The sequence below is a fragment of the Dasypus novemcinctus genome, chromosome 1 (genome assembly GCF_030445035.2).
Source record: "Dasypus novemcinctus isolate mDasNov1 chromosome 1, mDasNov1.1.hap2, whole genome shotgun sequence".
NCBI classification, from domain to species: domain Eukaryota; kingdom Metazoa; phylum Chordata; class Mammalia; order Cingulata; family Dasypodidae; genus Dasypus; species Dasypus novemcinctus.
Window position 1 is genome coordinate 20,863,524 of NC_080673.1, and position 15,820 is coordinate 20,879,343.

The window sequence follows — 15,820 nt, forward strand, 5'->3', positions numbered from 1 at the left end:
TATTGGGTCATAGGGTAGATGTATGGTAAAAGCATACCTCATTTTTTTATGCTTTGCAGATACTGCGTTTTTTGCACATTGAAGTTTGGTGGCAACCCTGCAATGAGCAACTCTATTAGCACTATCTTTCCAATAGCTTGTTCTCACTTCATGTCTCTGCCACAAATTGGTAATTCTTTCGGTATTTAAACTTTTTTATTATTGTTATATCTATTATGGTCATCTGTGATCTTTAACTTTATTATTATAATTGTTTTGAGGCACCAAGAACCACCTCTGTATAAAATGATGAACTTAATCTATAAATGTATGTCCTGACTGCTTCTCCAGACCTCTCTCTCCTTCTGCTAAAGCCTCCCTCTTTCCTGAGACACAACGACATTGAAATTATGCCAGTTAATAATCCTACAGTGGCCTCTAAGTGTTCAAGTGAAAGGAAAAGTTGCACATCTCTCACTTTAAATCAAAAGTTAAAAATGATTAAGCTTGGTGAGGAAGGCATATTGAAAGCCAAGACAGGCTGAAAGCTAGCCTCTTACAACAAACAGTTACCCACGTTGTGAAGGCAAAGGAAAAGTTCTTGAAGGAAACTTTAAGTGCTACCCCAGTGAACACACAATGATAAGAAAGCGAAAGAGCCTTTTTGTTGATTTGGAGAAAGTTTGAGTGGTCTGGATAGAAGATCAAACCAGCCACAGCATTCCCTTAAGCCAAAGCCTAATCCAGGGCAAGGACCTAACTCTCTACAATTATGTGAAAGATGAATGAAGTGAGCAAGAATGAGTGCCCAAGAAAGTTTGAAGCTAGCAGAGGTTGGTTGGTTCATGAAGTTTAAGGAAATAAGTTGTTTCCATAACCTGAAAATGCAAGGTAAAGCAGCAAGTGTGATGTGGAAGCTGCAGCAAGTTATACAGAAGATCTAGCTAAGGTATGACTGATGAAAGTGGGCTACATTAAACAACAGGTTTTCGATGTATGTGAAACAGCCTTCTATTGGAATGAGATGCCATCTAAGACTCTCATAGCTAGAGAGGAGAAGCCAGTGCCTGGTTTCAAAGCTTCAAAGGACAGGTTGACCCTCTTGTTAGGGACTAATATAGCTGGTGACCTGAAGCCAAGGCTTGTTGACCATTCTGAAAATCCTAAGGCCCTTAAGAATTATGCTAAATAATCTGCCTGTGCTCTATAAATGGATGAAAGTACGTTTGTTGATGGCATGGTTTCCTGAATATTTTATACTCACAATTGAGGTCTACTGCTCAGACAAAAAAGATTATTTTCCAAATACTATTGCTCATTGACAATATTTATTAATATGCAAGAAATAATATGTCACCCAAAAGCTCTGATGGACATGTACAATGAAGTGAAGTATCTCTTCTGCAGCCCGTGGATCAAAGAGTAATTTTGACTTTCAAGTCTTATTACTGAAGAACTATCTTTCATAAGGCTATAGCTGCCACATATAGTGATTTCTCTGACGGATCTGGGGAAAGTCAACTGAAAACCTTCTGGAAAGGATTCACCATCCTAGATGTCATGAAGAACAATTGTGATTCATGGAAGGAGGTCAAAATAACAACATAAACAGGAGTTTGGAAGAAGTTGATTCTAATCCTCTTGGATGAATTTGAGGGGTTCAAGATTTCAGTCCAGGAAGTAACTGTAGATGGGTGAAAATAGCAAGAGAACTGGAATTGTAGGTGGAACCTGAAGATGTGACTGAATTGCTGCAATCTCATGATAAAACTTGAATGGATGAGGCATTTCTTGAGATGGAATCTTCTCCTGGTGAAGATGCTGCAAATATTGTTAAAATGACAGCAAAGGATTTAGAATATTCCATAAACTTAGTTGATAAAGCAGCAGTAGGGTTTCAGAGGACTGACTCCAATTTTGAAAGAAGTTCTACTATTGGTAAAATAGTATCAAACAACATTACATGCTACAGAGAAATCTTTCATGAAAAGAGTAATCAATGCAGCAAATTTTATTGTTGTTTTTTAAGAACTTGCTACAACCACCCCAACCTTCAGCAACTACCACCCTGATCAGTCAGCAGCTATCAATATCAAGCCAATTCCCTCCATCTGGCAAAAAGATTATAACTTGCTGAAAGCTCAGGTGATGGACAGCATTTTTAGCAATAAAGTATTTTTTCTATTAAACATGTATATTGTTATTTAAGACATATGCTACTGAACATTTAGACTACAGAATAGTGTAAACATAACTTTTGTATGCACTGGAAAACAAAAAAGTTCACGTGACATACTATATTGCAATATTGGCTTTATTGTGTTGGTCTGAAATCAGACTTGCAATCTCTCTAAGGTATGTCTGTATGCCTTTATAAAAAACCGTCAAACAATGTTCTAAAGTGATTGTACCATTTCAGACTGCCACTCCGATGTATGAGAGTTCTAATTGCTCCACGTCTTTGACATTTGTTATTGTCATTCTTGTTAATTTTAGTCTTTCTAATGATGTGAAATAATATCTCATTGTTGTTTTAGTTTGCATTTCCCTGATGTCTAATTATGCTGGATACTTTTTTATGTGTTTAATGTAAGCTTTATGTATATCTGCCTTTCTGAATTATCTCTTTAGCTCTTTTGTCCATTTTTTAAATTGTTTTGTTGTTGTTTATTTGTAGGATTCTTTTGTCTTCAGTTTCTTTGTCAGATACATGTATTGCAAATATTTTCCTAATTTTGCCTTCTAATGGACGGAATTTTCCAATTTTCATGAAATAGTACTTTCATGGCCTTTCTAGATAGCTTTGCCTGCCCTATCACTAATATATTCTTTTATGTCTTCTTCTGGAAACCTTACAGTTTTAGCTTTTACATTTAATTATGGGATTCATCTCAAATTAATTTTTTTGCATATGGTGTCAGGTAGCAGTCAAAACTTTCTTTATGGGTTTTTAATTCTTCTGGTACCACTTGTTGAAAAGACTTTTCTTTCTCCAACTGAACTGTCTTGTTGCCTTTGTCCAATATTAATTTATTATATATTTCTGTGGGTCTGTTCCAATATTGTTTTATTTCTGAAATTTTCAAATATCTCTGGCATTTAATATTATGTTTAAATTATTTGAGACTACTCCCTCCAGAATACTAATGAAAACACTGGAAAAAAACCAAAACAGGCAATTGAATTAGAATGAGGCCTTCTCTAACCTTTCAATTTAATATTAAAACTTGGAGATCATGTGGGAAGCTTGAGGTGGGGCAGATTCCTTACCAGGAATCAAACTGTTTTCTAAACATAGGTACAAACTCAACCTTTTACCAGGAAACATTCCACATTCTGCCATGAGTCCTCAAAATGGTAGCTTAGTTACTTTAGGGAATTTTCCTGCTTTTTGCAAAATACTGTTGTAACCATTAAACAAGTGATGAAACAGAAAACTAATATTCAGGGCAGTGAGTGATGTGAAGTACCTGAATTTTATTTCAGTAACCGCATTCTCAATAGCTGCCTTCTGTTACAGAAATCCATATGATTTGTTTTCTTTAATATGTGTCCATCAGTTGGGTACTCCCTTTTTGTGGCCACCCAAGGAATAAACTATCTGTCAGCTACAGCAACTATTTTCTCATAGCTGCTAACATGAGTTTGTAAGGAAAATATTTGTTTGCTGTGGTTTGCTACATAATTTGTTTCACATTTTCCAAATGCCAACAGTATGCTAAATAGAAAACATTCAACTGCCAGTTTGTAGAATATATTGTGTTTTTAGTTACATTTCTGAAGCATATTGATGTGGACACAAATAGCAGTAAAAGCTCAGGTTTCCCCAGATTATTTGATAGCACCTAGTGTGTCCCAGTTCCCTGGGCAACCTTAGGGAGTTGGGAATGAAATATGCCCTTTAGTATTCCTACTCCTCACATGAGTCAGTGGTGAGTGCCCACATCATACTAGGTGTAAGTGAAAATATACAGAATAAGAAAAAAGTAACTAAAAAGACAGTTCTGTAGTTGTCTGGGCTCACCAGGTCCGAATGTATTGCGCAATTTATGCAGTATTGTATTTATGTGTTTCCACATATTTACGTCTCTGCCATTCATGAGGAATTCTCAAAATAAATGGCAGACTCCTCAAAGATGTTACCCTGTTCTTGAAATTGTCCTTAGTGCCTTTGATGATGTGGATACCTTGTCACTCCACCCACTAGAAATTACATTCATTTTTCCATTTATTCATCAGTGTGAATTTATTCACAGACACTGAGGTAGATGCTCATGACATATGGATTAATAACACATAGTCCTAGATCTCTGGGAGCTCTTACAGTCTAGTAGTGAGATATATATTTTTAAACAGAAAGAATGAGAGCAATGCCATGATATCAGTATGCCTGAGACACTCTGGGTATGCATAAGAGCAACATCTTCTCCAGACCTGAGTGGGAGAATCTCCTCAAGGAGACAATGCCTGAGTTGTGTCCTGAAGGATAGGTGGCAATTAACATGTGAGAGAGTCCAACCTATTAACATACACAAGATTTAGATACCTGACTTTGACCTTATTTATACCTTATTTCAAATAACAGCAACATTTATTAGACATACATAAAAAATGCAAATAATTATCAACTACTGTTGTATGATGATACATATACAAGTGCCGGGGACTCTTAGAAGTAGGAGGTGGAAGAAGAGGGGATGTTGTAGATAAATTTTGGTGGAGAAGGAAGGGCATGCTTGAAGTTGGAGGTGATGACAGCAAACTGGTTTGCTTGCTGAGAGTGGAAACTGTGAAGTAGAATGATCAGTCTAAATGAGGTCCATGAAATTCCCAATTTAGAACACTAATTTGATTTAGAGGTAACTGGGAACCATCTCTAGATTGTAAAGATATAGGTGTTAGGGGCAGGACCATGCTTCAGGGATTTTCTTACTATTGTGGTTATAGTCCTCTGCGTTCTTCCTACCTCTAGTTACTAGCTTTTTCTGTCCTTTAAATAAATAATATCCTTTAGTCCACTTCTCCCTACAACACTGCCTTTCAAACTGTGCTCCGTGGTACCCCCTCAGACAAGGAGAGGGGAACCAAGGAGGTGGGTCCTGTTCACCGCTTCCCACCACCACCACCACCACCCTCAGCCCCAGACACATGGTTGCATTCTGATCTGTTCTCTTTTTATCCTAGAAAAAAAAACTAACACAAGGTCTCATATCTTTTTTTTTTTTTTCCTAATGTTTGGAAACATCGGCTCTTCATCTTCTCTCTGGGTGTTTGAACAAACACTCTTGACCTCAGCTGTCTTCTTTATGTGAATGTTTAAATCATGGTGAGAGGACAGGCCAGAGAAATTTGTAAGAAAACTACTGTCCCCCATCCCTAGTTTTCTTCTCTCCCACTACCCTTTCCCCCACACTGACCAACATCAAAACAATAAAGTTGGAAACTAAATCTGACTGACTGCCACTGGGTCAAGAGTTAGGGGAGAAACTCTATGAAGGTTGGTGGACTGACTCACAGGAGCTGTGTGTGTAGACCAGGAGAGAATAGAGTGCAGTGAGGGCAAACAGAAGCTGCATGCATAAAAAAATCACCAGGGCACCGTAGCAGTTTGCAATTGTTTATGAATTCCAAAAATAGTTATTGGATTCTGTTTGTAAACTGGTCTGTCAAAGTTATCACTTCTAATTGATTAAATTATGATTAGGGCTTTGATTGGGCCACAGCAGTAGGGTGTTGAGTCCCTGCCTGGTGTTGAGACTCTGTCCTTTGCCATGTCTTTCATCTGTCACAGATAAAAGACATGGCAAAGGACAGAGTTGGAGTTTTGATGTTGGGGTTTTGATGCTGGAGTTTTGAACTGGAGCCCAGGAAGTACACACACAGAGGAGCAGAGCAGCTGAACCCATAGAGAATCAAGCCCTGGGGAGAGAGACAGAGCCAGTAACCTGAGAGTCTACAGCTGGCCTTATAGAGAGAGGCAAAGCCTAGAGAGCCTCATAGTCTACAGCTGATCTTGTGGAGAAAACAGAGGAGCTGAGGCTGGAGAGAAATGAGCCCCAAAAAGAGAGGAATCCAGGAAGCCTGAACCCTGGCAGATGTCAGCAGCCATCTTGCTCCAGTATGTGGCAGAAGCCTTTAGGGAGAGAAGTAACTTACACTTCATGGCCTGGTAACTGTAAGCTTCTACCCCAAATAAATACCCTTTATAAAAACCAACCAATTTCTGGTATTTTTCATTAGTACCCCTTTGGCTGGCTAATACAGAATTTGGTACTGAGGAGTGGGGTAGTGCTTTTGCAATTACCAAAATGCTGGAAGGATTTTATAAATGGGTAAGGGGTATTTTTTGGAGGAATTGCGAGATGCTTGATAAAAAAGGCTGAGATTGCTTTGCAGAGACTGTTGGTAGGAATATGGATGCTAAAGAGACTTTTTATGATGCTGTAGAAATAAATGATGAAACTATATTGGAAACTGGAGGAAAGGCGGTCTGTGTTTTAAAGTTGCAGAGAACTTAGCGAGATTAACTTCTGATGTTTTATGGAGGGAAGAATTTGAAAGTGGCGAGCCTGGGTATTTAGCTGACGAACTTTCCAAAGTAAACCCAGAGAATGTGGCTTGGCTTCTCCTTGTAGTTTATAGCAAAATGCTAGACAAGAGGAATACATTGAGGACTGAACTGTTGGACACAAAGAAAACAAAAACTGATTCCAGAAATTCCAAGCCTCTGGAAATCAAGCTCCCAGATGATAGTGCCCATTTGAGGACTTAACTAAATTGGACCTTGTAAATCAGGATGAAGATGTTGTTATCTAGGAAAGACTTGTGGAAATTCTTACTATCTGATGGGTTAGATCCCTGCTTCTTGCATGTTAAACCAACAAGCTTTTTGAGAGAGCTGTGTGAACAAAATCACCATCAGCTTGGATTAAAAGGAACATGGAAAGGAGAGATTGAAGGAGAAACAGCTTTAAGTGGAAAACCAATGAAGCCGAGAACTGGAATTAAGATATCACCTTGGGCCAAGAGAGGAACCCCTACCCATGTGTACAGAGAAGGTGAGTTTGCACCAGGAGCTGAATAGGAAGGATGTTCCCATCTGATGTTTGAGGAGAGTTTTGCTGTCCCAGGGTACAGGCAGGGTGAATCACATTTCTTAAGGGTTAGGGCAGTGAAGATCAGCACCCCACAGGTCTGAGATGGGTCCACCTGTCCCCCATGGATTAGAGGAGGCCACTTGGTCAACTCGTTGCTCTGATAGGGTTGAGCCTGTATGCCAAAGGTTAGGGAGAATCTTGTCTTTACTTCACTCTACTAGGGGGGCTAAGACTCTAACCCGATGATTGGGTAAGGTGTGGCAATCTCCCCAATGCTCTTCGAGGGTGAGATCTGGGGCTTGGCCACCACCCAGATGCTTGATGAGGGTGGAACCAAGAAAATGGCCCGGGTCAAGCCTGTGGAAAGGGTGGGTTCCCATTAGGTGCCAAGGAGAAGAAGCCATCGTCTTAAGAATGACTCTCAGACTTTGACATCTAATGAAGTATATCTTGCAGGTTTACTGAACTGTAGAGGAACCATGACTCATGTTTCCCTCCCCGTTTCTCCTTATGATAATGAAAATGTTTATCATTAGCCCGTTTGTGTATTGGAAGCAGATAAATGGTTTTATGTGTTTCAGAGGTCTACAGCAGAGGGACTTTGCCTCAAGACAACCTATCTCCCTTTAAACTGATTGTGATATGATTTTGTACTTGCATTGTTACTGATTTAAGACTTTTTGAATATTGTAATGTCTTTTTGTAATTCAGAGGGTGGAGTGTAGCAGTTTGACATTGTTTATGAATTCAAAGCTTAGTTTTTGGATTATGTTTGTAAACTGGTATGTTTGAGGTATTATTTTTTATTTGATTAAATTATAATTAAGCCACGTCAGTAGGGCAACCACTATAGGGCGGACTCACAGATAGAAGACATGGCAAAGGACAGAATAAAAGATGGAATTTATGGGATTATGGGATTCCCACTCCCTGCTGATGCTGCTTTGGAAAAATAACTTTATCATACTCATCTTTAAAGTTTGTTACAGTGAAGTTGAAACATTTCAAGTGATGGTCAAATCATATTTGAGTGATAATCCAACCTAGACTTCTTGAGAACAAAACTTGAGAGGTGATAAAGAATCAGTGTTTTTTTAATGAGATACAGTTACTATATCCTGATAATTTTGTAGGGAAAGTCCATGTATATTTTGTGTACAAAAGACATTTTTAAAAAATCCTTTCCTCAAACAATTTTGCTACTTGTTAGGTTGTGTGTAGTACTTCCTTTTAGTATGATTTCTTCGTGCCTTAGTTTTTTCTGGGCAATTTTTGAAGCCAAGTTAGAATCAGCCAGTGTTTGTGCCGATTTAAATATAACTAAATTATTAAATTATCCCCATTTTATAGTTGTTTCCATTACAGGAGCATCTTCTAGATGTTTTTTTTAGTAGATCATTGAATCTTTTTTACTTTATGGAGCCATAAGAAACGCATGAAGGAACTTGAATTTAAAGAGGCTGTCTTGCGTTTTATCTGGGCGTTGGCATTTCAAGTCTATAAAATAAATTGGCAGTGAGTGTTTTATTTACCTGTTAAAATCTCAGCTAGATCATCAGGTACCCTTTACCAGATATATTGGCATACTTGAGAATACAGATGTGGCAGTGTAAAGCATTTATTTAAAAATGTTTGTGTGCTGGTATGTGAGAATTTTAATGTCTTACAAAATACCTATATGTATAACTTAGAAGCAAAAATTATTGGAAAGGTGAAACCGGTCCCCCTGTCATATTTGTTCTTTTCTAAATGAGCAGAATAGTCATAACTTATTGCAATGTATTTTAGACTAAGAATCCTTATAATCGTACTCCTGCCTACATTGCCAAGCTTTTTGATCACGCTGGCAGCCTGAATGACAGCTGCAAGCCCGAGGTTAGACTGCAGAGCCGGTTTCTCTCTGGCGTTCTTTCCTTTTAAGCCTCCCTTTCATGCACAGCCAAGTGAACGCCTCCCAGTGAAATGTAAGCCCTGCAGATCCTCAGGGCCTTGGCCTGGTGAGAGGCCACAGAAGAAAGGCAGTGGTTTGGGAAGCCTGTGGAAGGCATCGCGGCAGAGGGGCCCGGCGAGGACACGACTCTCCAGCCTTCCCGAGGAGATGAATGAGAAGGCAGTGCCTCCACGGGCTCTTGGCTGACTTCACCCACAGGAGCAGGCCTAGGCTATCAAACTGATTGTTTTGGCTTGCTCCTTCAGAGGTTGCCAAAGGAAAACGCTTTCTTTTATTGCTCTTCCAAGTCGTTTAACCATTGATCCTTCATCATCTGCAGTCTGAGTGGGAGTAAAGTCTTTTAAAGATCGCTGAACTTTGCTCAGTTTGAAATCAGAAAAAAAGTCATTTTATTTACTGTGGGAAACTTTTTTTGGAGAAACTTGACACAGATTGGTTTATTAGCTTCTTAGAATTTAACTGGAAAAACACCATAGAAAAATACATCCAGATGCATGGATATCTGCTCATGGGTTAGATTTCCCTAAGCTTTGTGATTCTTTTGCTCTGGTTATTGGTCATAGAAATAATCTTAACAGACAAGAGTTAGTGAGTCAGTGTAAATTAATGAATTTTGCGTGGCATTGGTAGGGGTGCAACCCCAGGCTAAGCATATCACTGTTATTATAATAAGCTATATCCTTTTGCCACTCATTGTATTAAGAGTGTTTGGTGATTTTTAGAGACACTTAATAGATTTGCTTTGGTGGAAAAGTTAATAAGTCTTTTAGGTGACTGGTGTATGGAAATGATCTGTGAAGGAAATAAATTTCTTCTGTTCCCACATCAGTGTATCACAAAAGAACCATACTGTGGTCATTTTGGGAATTTTACAGAACTCTTCAAAGAGCAATTCAGAATGAGTTCTAAGAATGTTAAATCTGTATCTTGGTGCATGAATTTGGCTGGCATGGATTTGGATAGGATGGGCCAAACAGAACTAATTGAGGTAGGGAAAAACTGAAAGAACAGGCCGTGATGGTGAATAGAGTTATTTGTCACTAGTTTGTAATAGGATTTTCAATTAATTCATGCAGGCTTCCAGTGCCTTACATTAACCCTGTCAAGATGAACTACAGCCATATCTAAAATGCCATCTCCTATTAAATGGTACATGTCAGTGAATATGTAATTTCTTGCGTTCAACCAGGAGATGAATGGATTCTACTCAGAAAACAAGCGTGGGCCTCAGAAATGCACATTCAAAAATGCTGAACACTAGAAGGAGCATTCATTGCATTATTTTATAGTGAATATGTATTAAAAATGTAGTTGTGATGTGAATTCATCCAAAAGGAAAAGTGTCCAGGTGTAAAGAGACAAATACGTCGTCAGTTACTCTGTTTTCGTGGTGAACAGGCTTTTCACACTGGGCGATGACAACGGTGATGATCGTGGTTCAAGCATGGAGTGCTTACTTCCTGCTGGGCCATTTGGAGTGACTTCCATCTATTAATTCACTAAGTCCTCACAACACCCCAGATGAAGAAACTGAGACACAGAGTGGTTAACCCGCCCAAGACCATACAACTGGTAAATGACTGCGCTGGGATTAAAACCCAGGCAGTGTGACTTTGGCACATGTACTTCCAGCTCTTCCCATACACTGTCTGCACTGCCTGGTAGTAGTCATGTCGGCAGTGTTGTAAGACTGAGTTTACTACAGTACTTGTCAGGACCCTGTTTCTGGCTGGCTCACTCTTGTTCACTCTCACTGCCCTCTCTCCCTACCCCTACCATCTCGCTCTCTGCCACAGTAATATTACTGTGTTTATTTACTGTTATTTTCCCAAACCTATTTTGTAAAATATCATTACCGTGTGATAACCAGACTTCAAGAAATACATAACAGGCGGAGGACTTGGCCCAGTGATTAGGGCATCCCTTTACCACATGGGAGGTCTGCGGTTCAAACCCCGGGCCTCCTTGACCTGTGTGGAGCTGGCCCATGCGCAGTGCTGATGCGCGCAGGGAGTGCCTTGCCACGCAGGGGTGTCCCCTGTGTAGGGGAGCCCCACGAGCAAGGAGTGCACCCCGTAAGGAGAGCCGCCCAGCACGAAAGAAAGAGCTGCCTGCCCAGGAATGGTGCTGCACACACGGAGAGCTGACTCAGCAAGATGACGCAACAGGAGGAAACACAGATTCCCGTGCCGCTGACAACAACAGAAGCAGACAAAGAAGAACACGCAGCAAATAGACACAGAGAACAGACAACCAGGGTGGCGGGGGAAGGGGAGAGAAATAAATAAATCTTTTTTAAAATTTAAAAAAAAAGAAATACGTAACATAGGAGATAAAGGTAGTGAGGCATCCCTGTGACAAAAATTAGAATCCTCCCTTCCACAGAGCTGGACACTGAGTAGAGCCTGATCCACGTTCACAACGTTATGAAGAACCAGAGTTCTTGGTGGGCATTTCCCTTCTGAGGAAGCCAAAGGTCACAGCAGACTCGCTTGTGAGTTTAGGTCGGGGCGGTGTAAGGAGGAGTCCTGCCACTCGAGGTAGGCTCGTAAGCAGGGTCCACAAATCAGGGCGTGTGTGGGTGTCAGGACTTGCACGCCCACTTCCCGTCTTCCCAGGGTGGTGGCCGTCCAGAGCAGCTCTATGAATTAGCCAATCACAGCATCACACGGACCACGCCGGGCAAGCTAACTCCCAGTTGCATTTTGAGAGCAAGAATTATTCTTAAGCTAAACAAAAATCTTCAGAAAAAAGAGTTTGGCATATGGGTCGGCCAGAATCTAAATCTCTGACTAGAAACCAAAGTGATTTTTAAACACTGTATTATGAAATACTGTTGCCATCAGGGTATAAAATTCAGTCTGCTTTTTGGCGGGGAAAGGAGGCAGTAATATGAGTAATAAGTCTTCCTCTACTTTTTCTGAAATATTAAACTTAAAAAAAAAAAAACCTCCACTAGTGTCGGCCTATGCTTTGCACATAGCCATTTGCCTGTCTGCCCCACTCTTGTCCATTTTCCCACACTACTGCCAGCCCGATCTGCCCGACACACACTTCTTACTGTGTTCATCAGTGCTGCAAACCCGTGAGTGCCTCGTCATTGCCTGAAGGGCACAACAAACTCAACTCCTTAACATGTTATTCAAGACGTTCCATGAGCTGGCCTCTGCTTACTTCTCCACTTTACGTTCCATAATTCCTCTCCCAACACTGCATTCTTTGTAAAACCCCAGTCGCTCTGTATAGCATGCTACTTCTTACTTCCATATCTTTGTGCTTTCCGCTCCCATTGCCTGGAATGCCTTAAATTTTTCTCTTTCATTCCTCTGCTCCAGCTTTGCCTGGCTAACGCCTATGTATCCTTTAGTACATGGTTCATGTGTTACTTCCTCCGGGAGGTGTTCCATTTCTCCCACCCTCTAAGCTTCAGAGACTTGTGCTCTCTACTCCCATAACCCTTGTGTCTCTCTCTGTGATTTCAATACTGTAATGTAATTATCTCTGATTCTTATCCATTAAGGCCAAGAACTATGCCCTATTCCTCTTTAAATTCTCATCACTGGCAACTAGCCTGGTCAAAAGTAAGAGCCTGATAAATATTCTCTGGATAAATGGATAAATGAATAAGTACACGAAGAGCGAGAACCCTGTACTCTTGTTCAGTGAATTAGTATGGATATGTTTGATTTGCCATTTATTCTCTGAACCAATTATAAGCAGTAGTGCTCCCGAGAGGCCAGAGATCTTCTTCAAGTGACAGCTGACCCTCAGGGATGGGCATCTCCGGTACCACTGGGATGTATCATATTTAAGCCATTTGATGATTAAATTGCCTTGGAGGTGCACATGCAATTTAAAAATGTGTCATTTAAAATCTTAATACTATGAATGCAATAATATTTAAAACCTCCTCTGTTGGCATATTAAGCCTAACAGTGCTCTCCTAATTAGGAAAAAGTGATGTTTGTGATGCTAGACAGACTGTAAAAGAGCCTGTCTGTACACTCTTAGGTTATCAGCTCTGTTGTAGTCTAGTCCCAGACAGCTTTAATAAATACTTGTTGAGTTAATGAAAGAATGAGATCTACTGCCCACAGAAAAAGCAGTGTAAGAAACGTTCTGCCCAAAAGCTAAATTCTGATTTCTATCAATCAAGCTTAAGAACATTTGGTAAATTAATGAATTGTGCTCCTGTTTAAGTTTTTCGTCTCATGACTTATCATTTATCCTGCTGAGTAAAGTAGTTAATACAGGAAATTACGTTTGCTTTTATGAGTTTTTAAGTTTCAGACCAGAGAGTCAGACTCAGCAGTCATACTTTCATGCGTAATAACCCTGAACGATGCGAAAGGCCCACCAAGTTACTTTTAGGACTAGGAGCCTAAGTAGCAGATGGTGCATGGAGGGCCTAACTGTTCCGATCTCATTGTGGACATTTGTTTGGATTTGCTATTAGTTGGTATCGTATATATGTAGGTTTTGTGTTTTTTTAAAGATTTATTTTTATTTTTTACCTCTCTCCCCTTCCCCCCTCGCCCCACCCCAGTTATCTGCTCTCTGTGTCCACTTTGCTGTGTGTTCTTCTGTGTCCACTTGGATTCTTATCAGCAGCACCGGGAATCTGTGTTTCATTTTGTTGCATCTTCTTGCTGCGTCAGCTCTCCGTGTGTGCGGCGCCATTCCTGGGCAGGCTGGACTTTTTCTTTCGCACAGGGCAGTTCTCCTGACGGCGTGCGCTTTTTGCACGTGGGGCTCCCCTACGCGGGGACACCCCTGGGTGGCAGGGCACTCCTTGCGCGCATCAGCACTGTGCGTGGGCCAGCTCCACATGGGTCAAGGAGGCCCTGGTTTTGAACCCTGGACCTCCCATGTGGTAGGCAGATGTTCTTTATCTGTTGAGCCAAGTCCGCTTCCCTGTAGTTTTTTTAAAATGTGAGCTTTTCTTCAAAGTGCAAAATGTTGATTTGACCTTGACCTTAAAAACATGATGAAAAAGTTTTAGTGAGATTTTTAAATTTTCTTTCATTATCTCTCATCTCTTTCTTCAAGGGCATACCTCAGTTACCATGTGCCAAAGCTTTATACAACTACGAAGGAAAAGAGCCCGGAGACCTGAAATTCAGCAAAGGTGACATCATCATTCTGCGACGACAGGTGGATGAAAATTGGTACCATGGGGAAGTCAGTGGGATCCATGGCTTTTTTCCTACCAACTTTGTGCAGATTATTAAGCCCTTACCTCAGCCTCCACCTCAGTGCAAAGCACTTTATGACTTTGAAGTGAAAGACAAGGAAGCAGACAAAGATTGCCTTCCCTTTTCAAAGGTAAAGTTAGAATGAGACCATTTTCAGTTTGCAGCTATTCTTCTATAGATGCATATGTGGACATTTGATTTGTATTTTGTTCGATTGGTTGAGCACCTGCTTCCCACATACGAGGTTCCAATTTCAATATCTGGTACTTCCTAAAAACAAAACAAAACAAAAGCATATATACGGTACTTTTATCTAACTATCTGGTGCTTCTGAAGACACGTGGAAGCAGTCTTCTTAAAGTCTCCAGGAAAATAATTTTGTTCATAGACCATTCTTACAAGAATGATCTATTTGGTTCATGCGCTCTGTGTTGTATCCTTTTCATATTTAAAGCCTAAATTGAATTCTATGGTTTAAAGGGTGTATGTGCCATGTGAGAATTTTTAAAGTACTGATTTATGAATAACAAAGTGAATCATCATTCCTTCCTTATTTTATATATAATTTTTTCTTAGTTTTGTGTATATAATGTGGCAGATAGATAGATAGATAGATAGATAGATAGATAGATAGATAGATAGATAATGGTTGAGATAGATAATGTTGGGAATTTTAAGCAGAATATTTTCTTTTTATGTAAAGTAAAAACAGTAGGGTATGTAGTTGAATGGGCATTTGAAGTATTATCAGGGAGAAAATGAGAAGAACCTGAGAATTAATCTAAAACAGATTCAAGAGGCTGGAGCGGGTAGCTTTTGAGTTTGCAGTTGCTGAATCTTAATATAATCAGCCAACTCCTTGTGTGGAAGGAATTAATAGTTTTACAACTGTCTGAAAGGACACAAGGTTGGCTGATAGTTATAATTTATTTCATGAAAACATTGGATTCATGTACTAAGGATATGTCATAGTCATTTTATTCAGGTACTCTTAAAACGTGAGTTTTCCCTTGAAAAGGGAAATGAAGTGACAAGACGAATCAGATAACCTAATGATTTGTTGTGTCTTCAGGATGATGTTCTGACCGTGATCCGCAGAGTGGATGAAAACTGGGCTGAAGGAATGCTGGCAGACAAAATAGGAATATTTCCAATTTCGTATGTTGAGGTAAGTTAAGCCGTAGAAACTTGAATTGTGTTAGTATTCAGCTTAGTGAATAAATTTTAATTATGCAGTTGGAGTTTTAAGAAGTCTTCATGACACAGAATACCAAGAATGTCCTTTGTGCCAGATCATTGGGTGGATTAGGAAGTATTCCTCCATTGTGCCCTGTGATCTTTGAAAACCGTTTAGTATTTGAAACTCTTTACTTTGTCTTTAAGCGTGTTAAATGTTACTGAAGGCTGATATGATTAGACGGTTGATAAATGATAAAGTTCCTGAGCAAGGTGAGAGATTGATTGATTTGGTTTTTTTTCTTTTTCCATTTTTTGCCATATCATCAGAACTAGAATAGTGATTCCTAGAGTAGGCCTTCACCAATAAATATTTATTCAATAAGTGAATCAATCTCTCTCCATCCTATCCAGCAACGACT

The 15,820-nt window shown here is 39.9% G+C and overlaps 1 protein-coding gene across 1 annotated transcript in view; it reads left to right on the forward strand.

Moving 5' to 3' along the window:
* The window catches only part of SH3RF1 (SH3 domain containing ring finger 1), a 177,420-nt gene that overhangs the window by 89,884 nt on the left and 71,716 nt on the right, over window positions 1–15,820 (forward strand). The window contains exons 3-4 of the mRNA XM_004475390.5: window positions 14,077–14,352; window positions 15,295–15,390. Of these exons, the coding sequence (XP_004475447.1) occupies window positions 14,077–14,352; window positions 15,295–15,390 (372 nt within the window). The remainder of the gene's footprint in view (window positions 1–14,076; window positions 14,353–15,294; window positions 15,391–15,820) is intronic.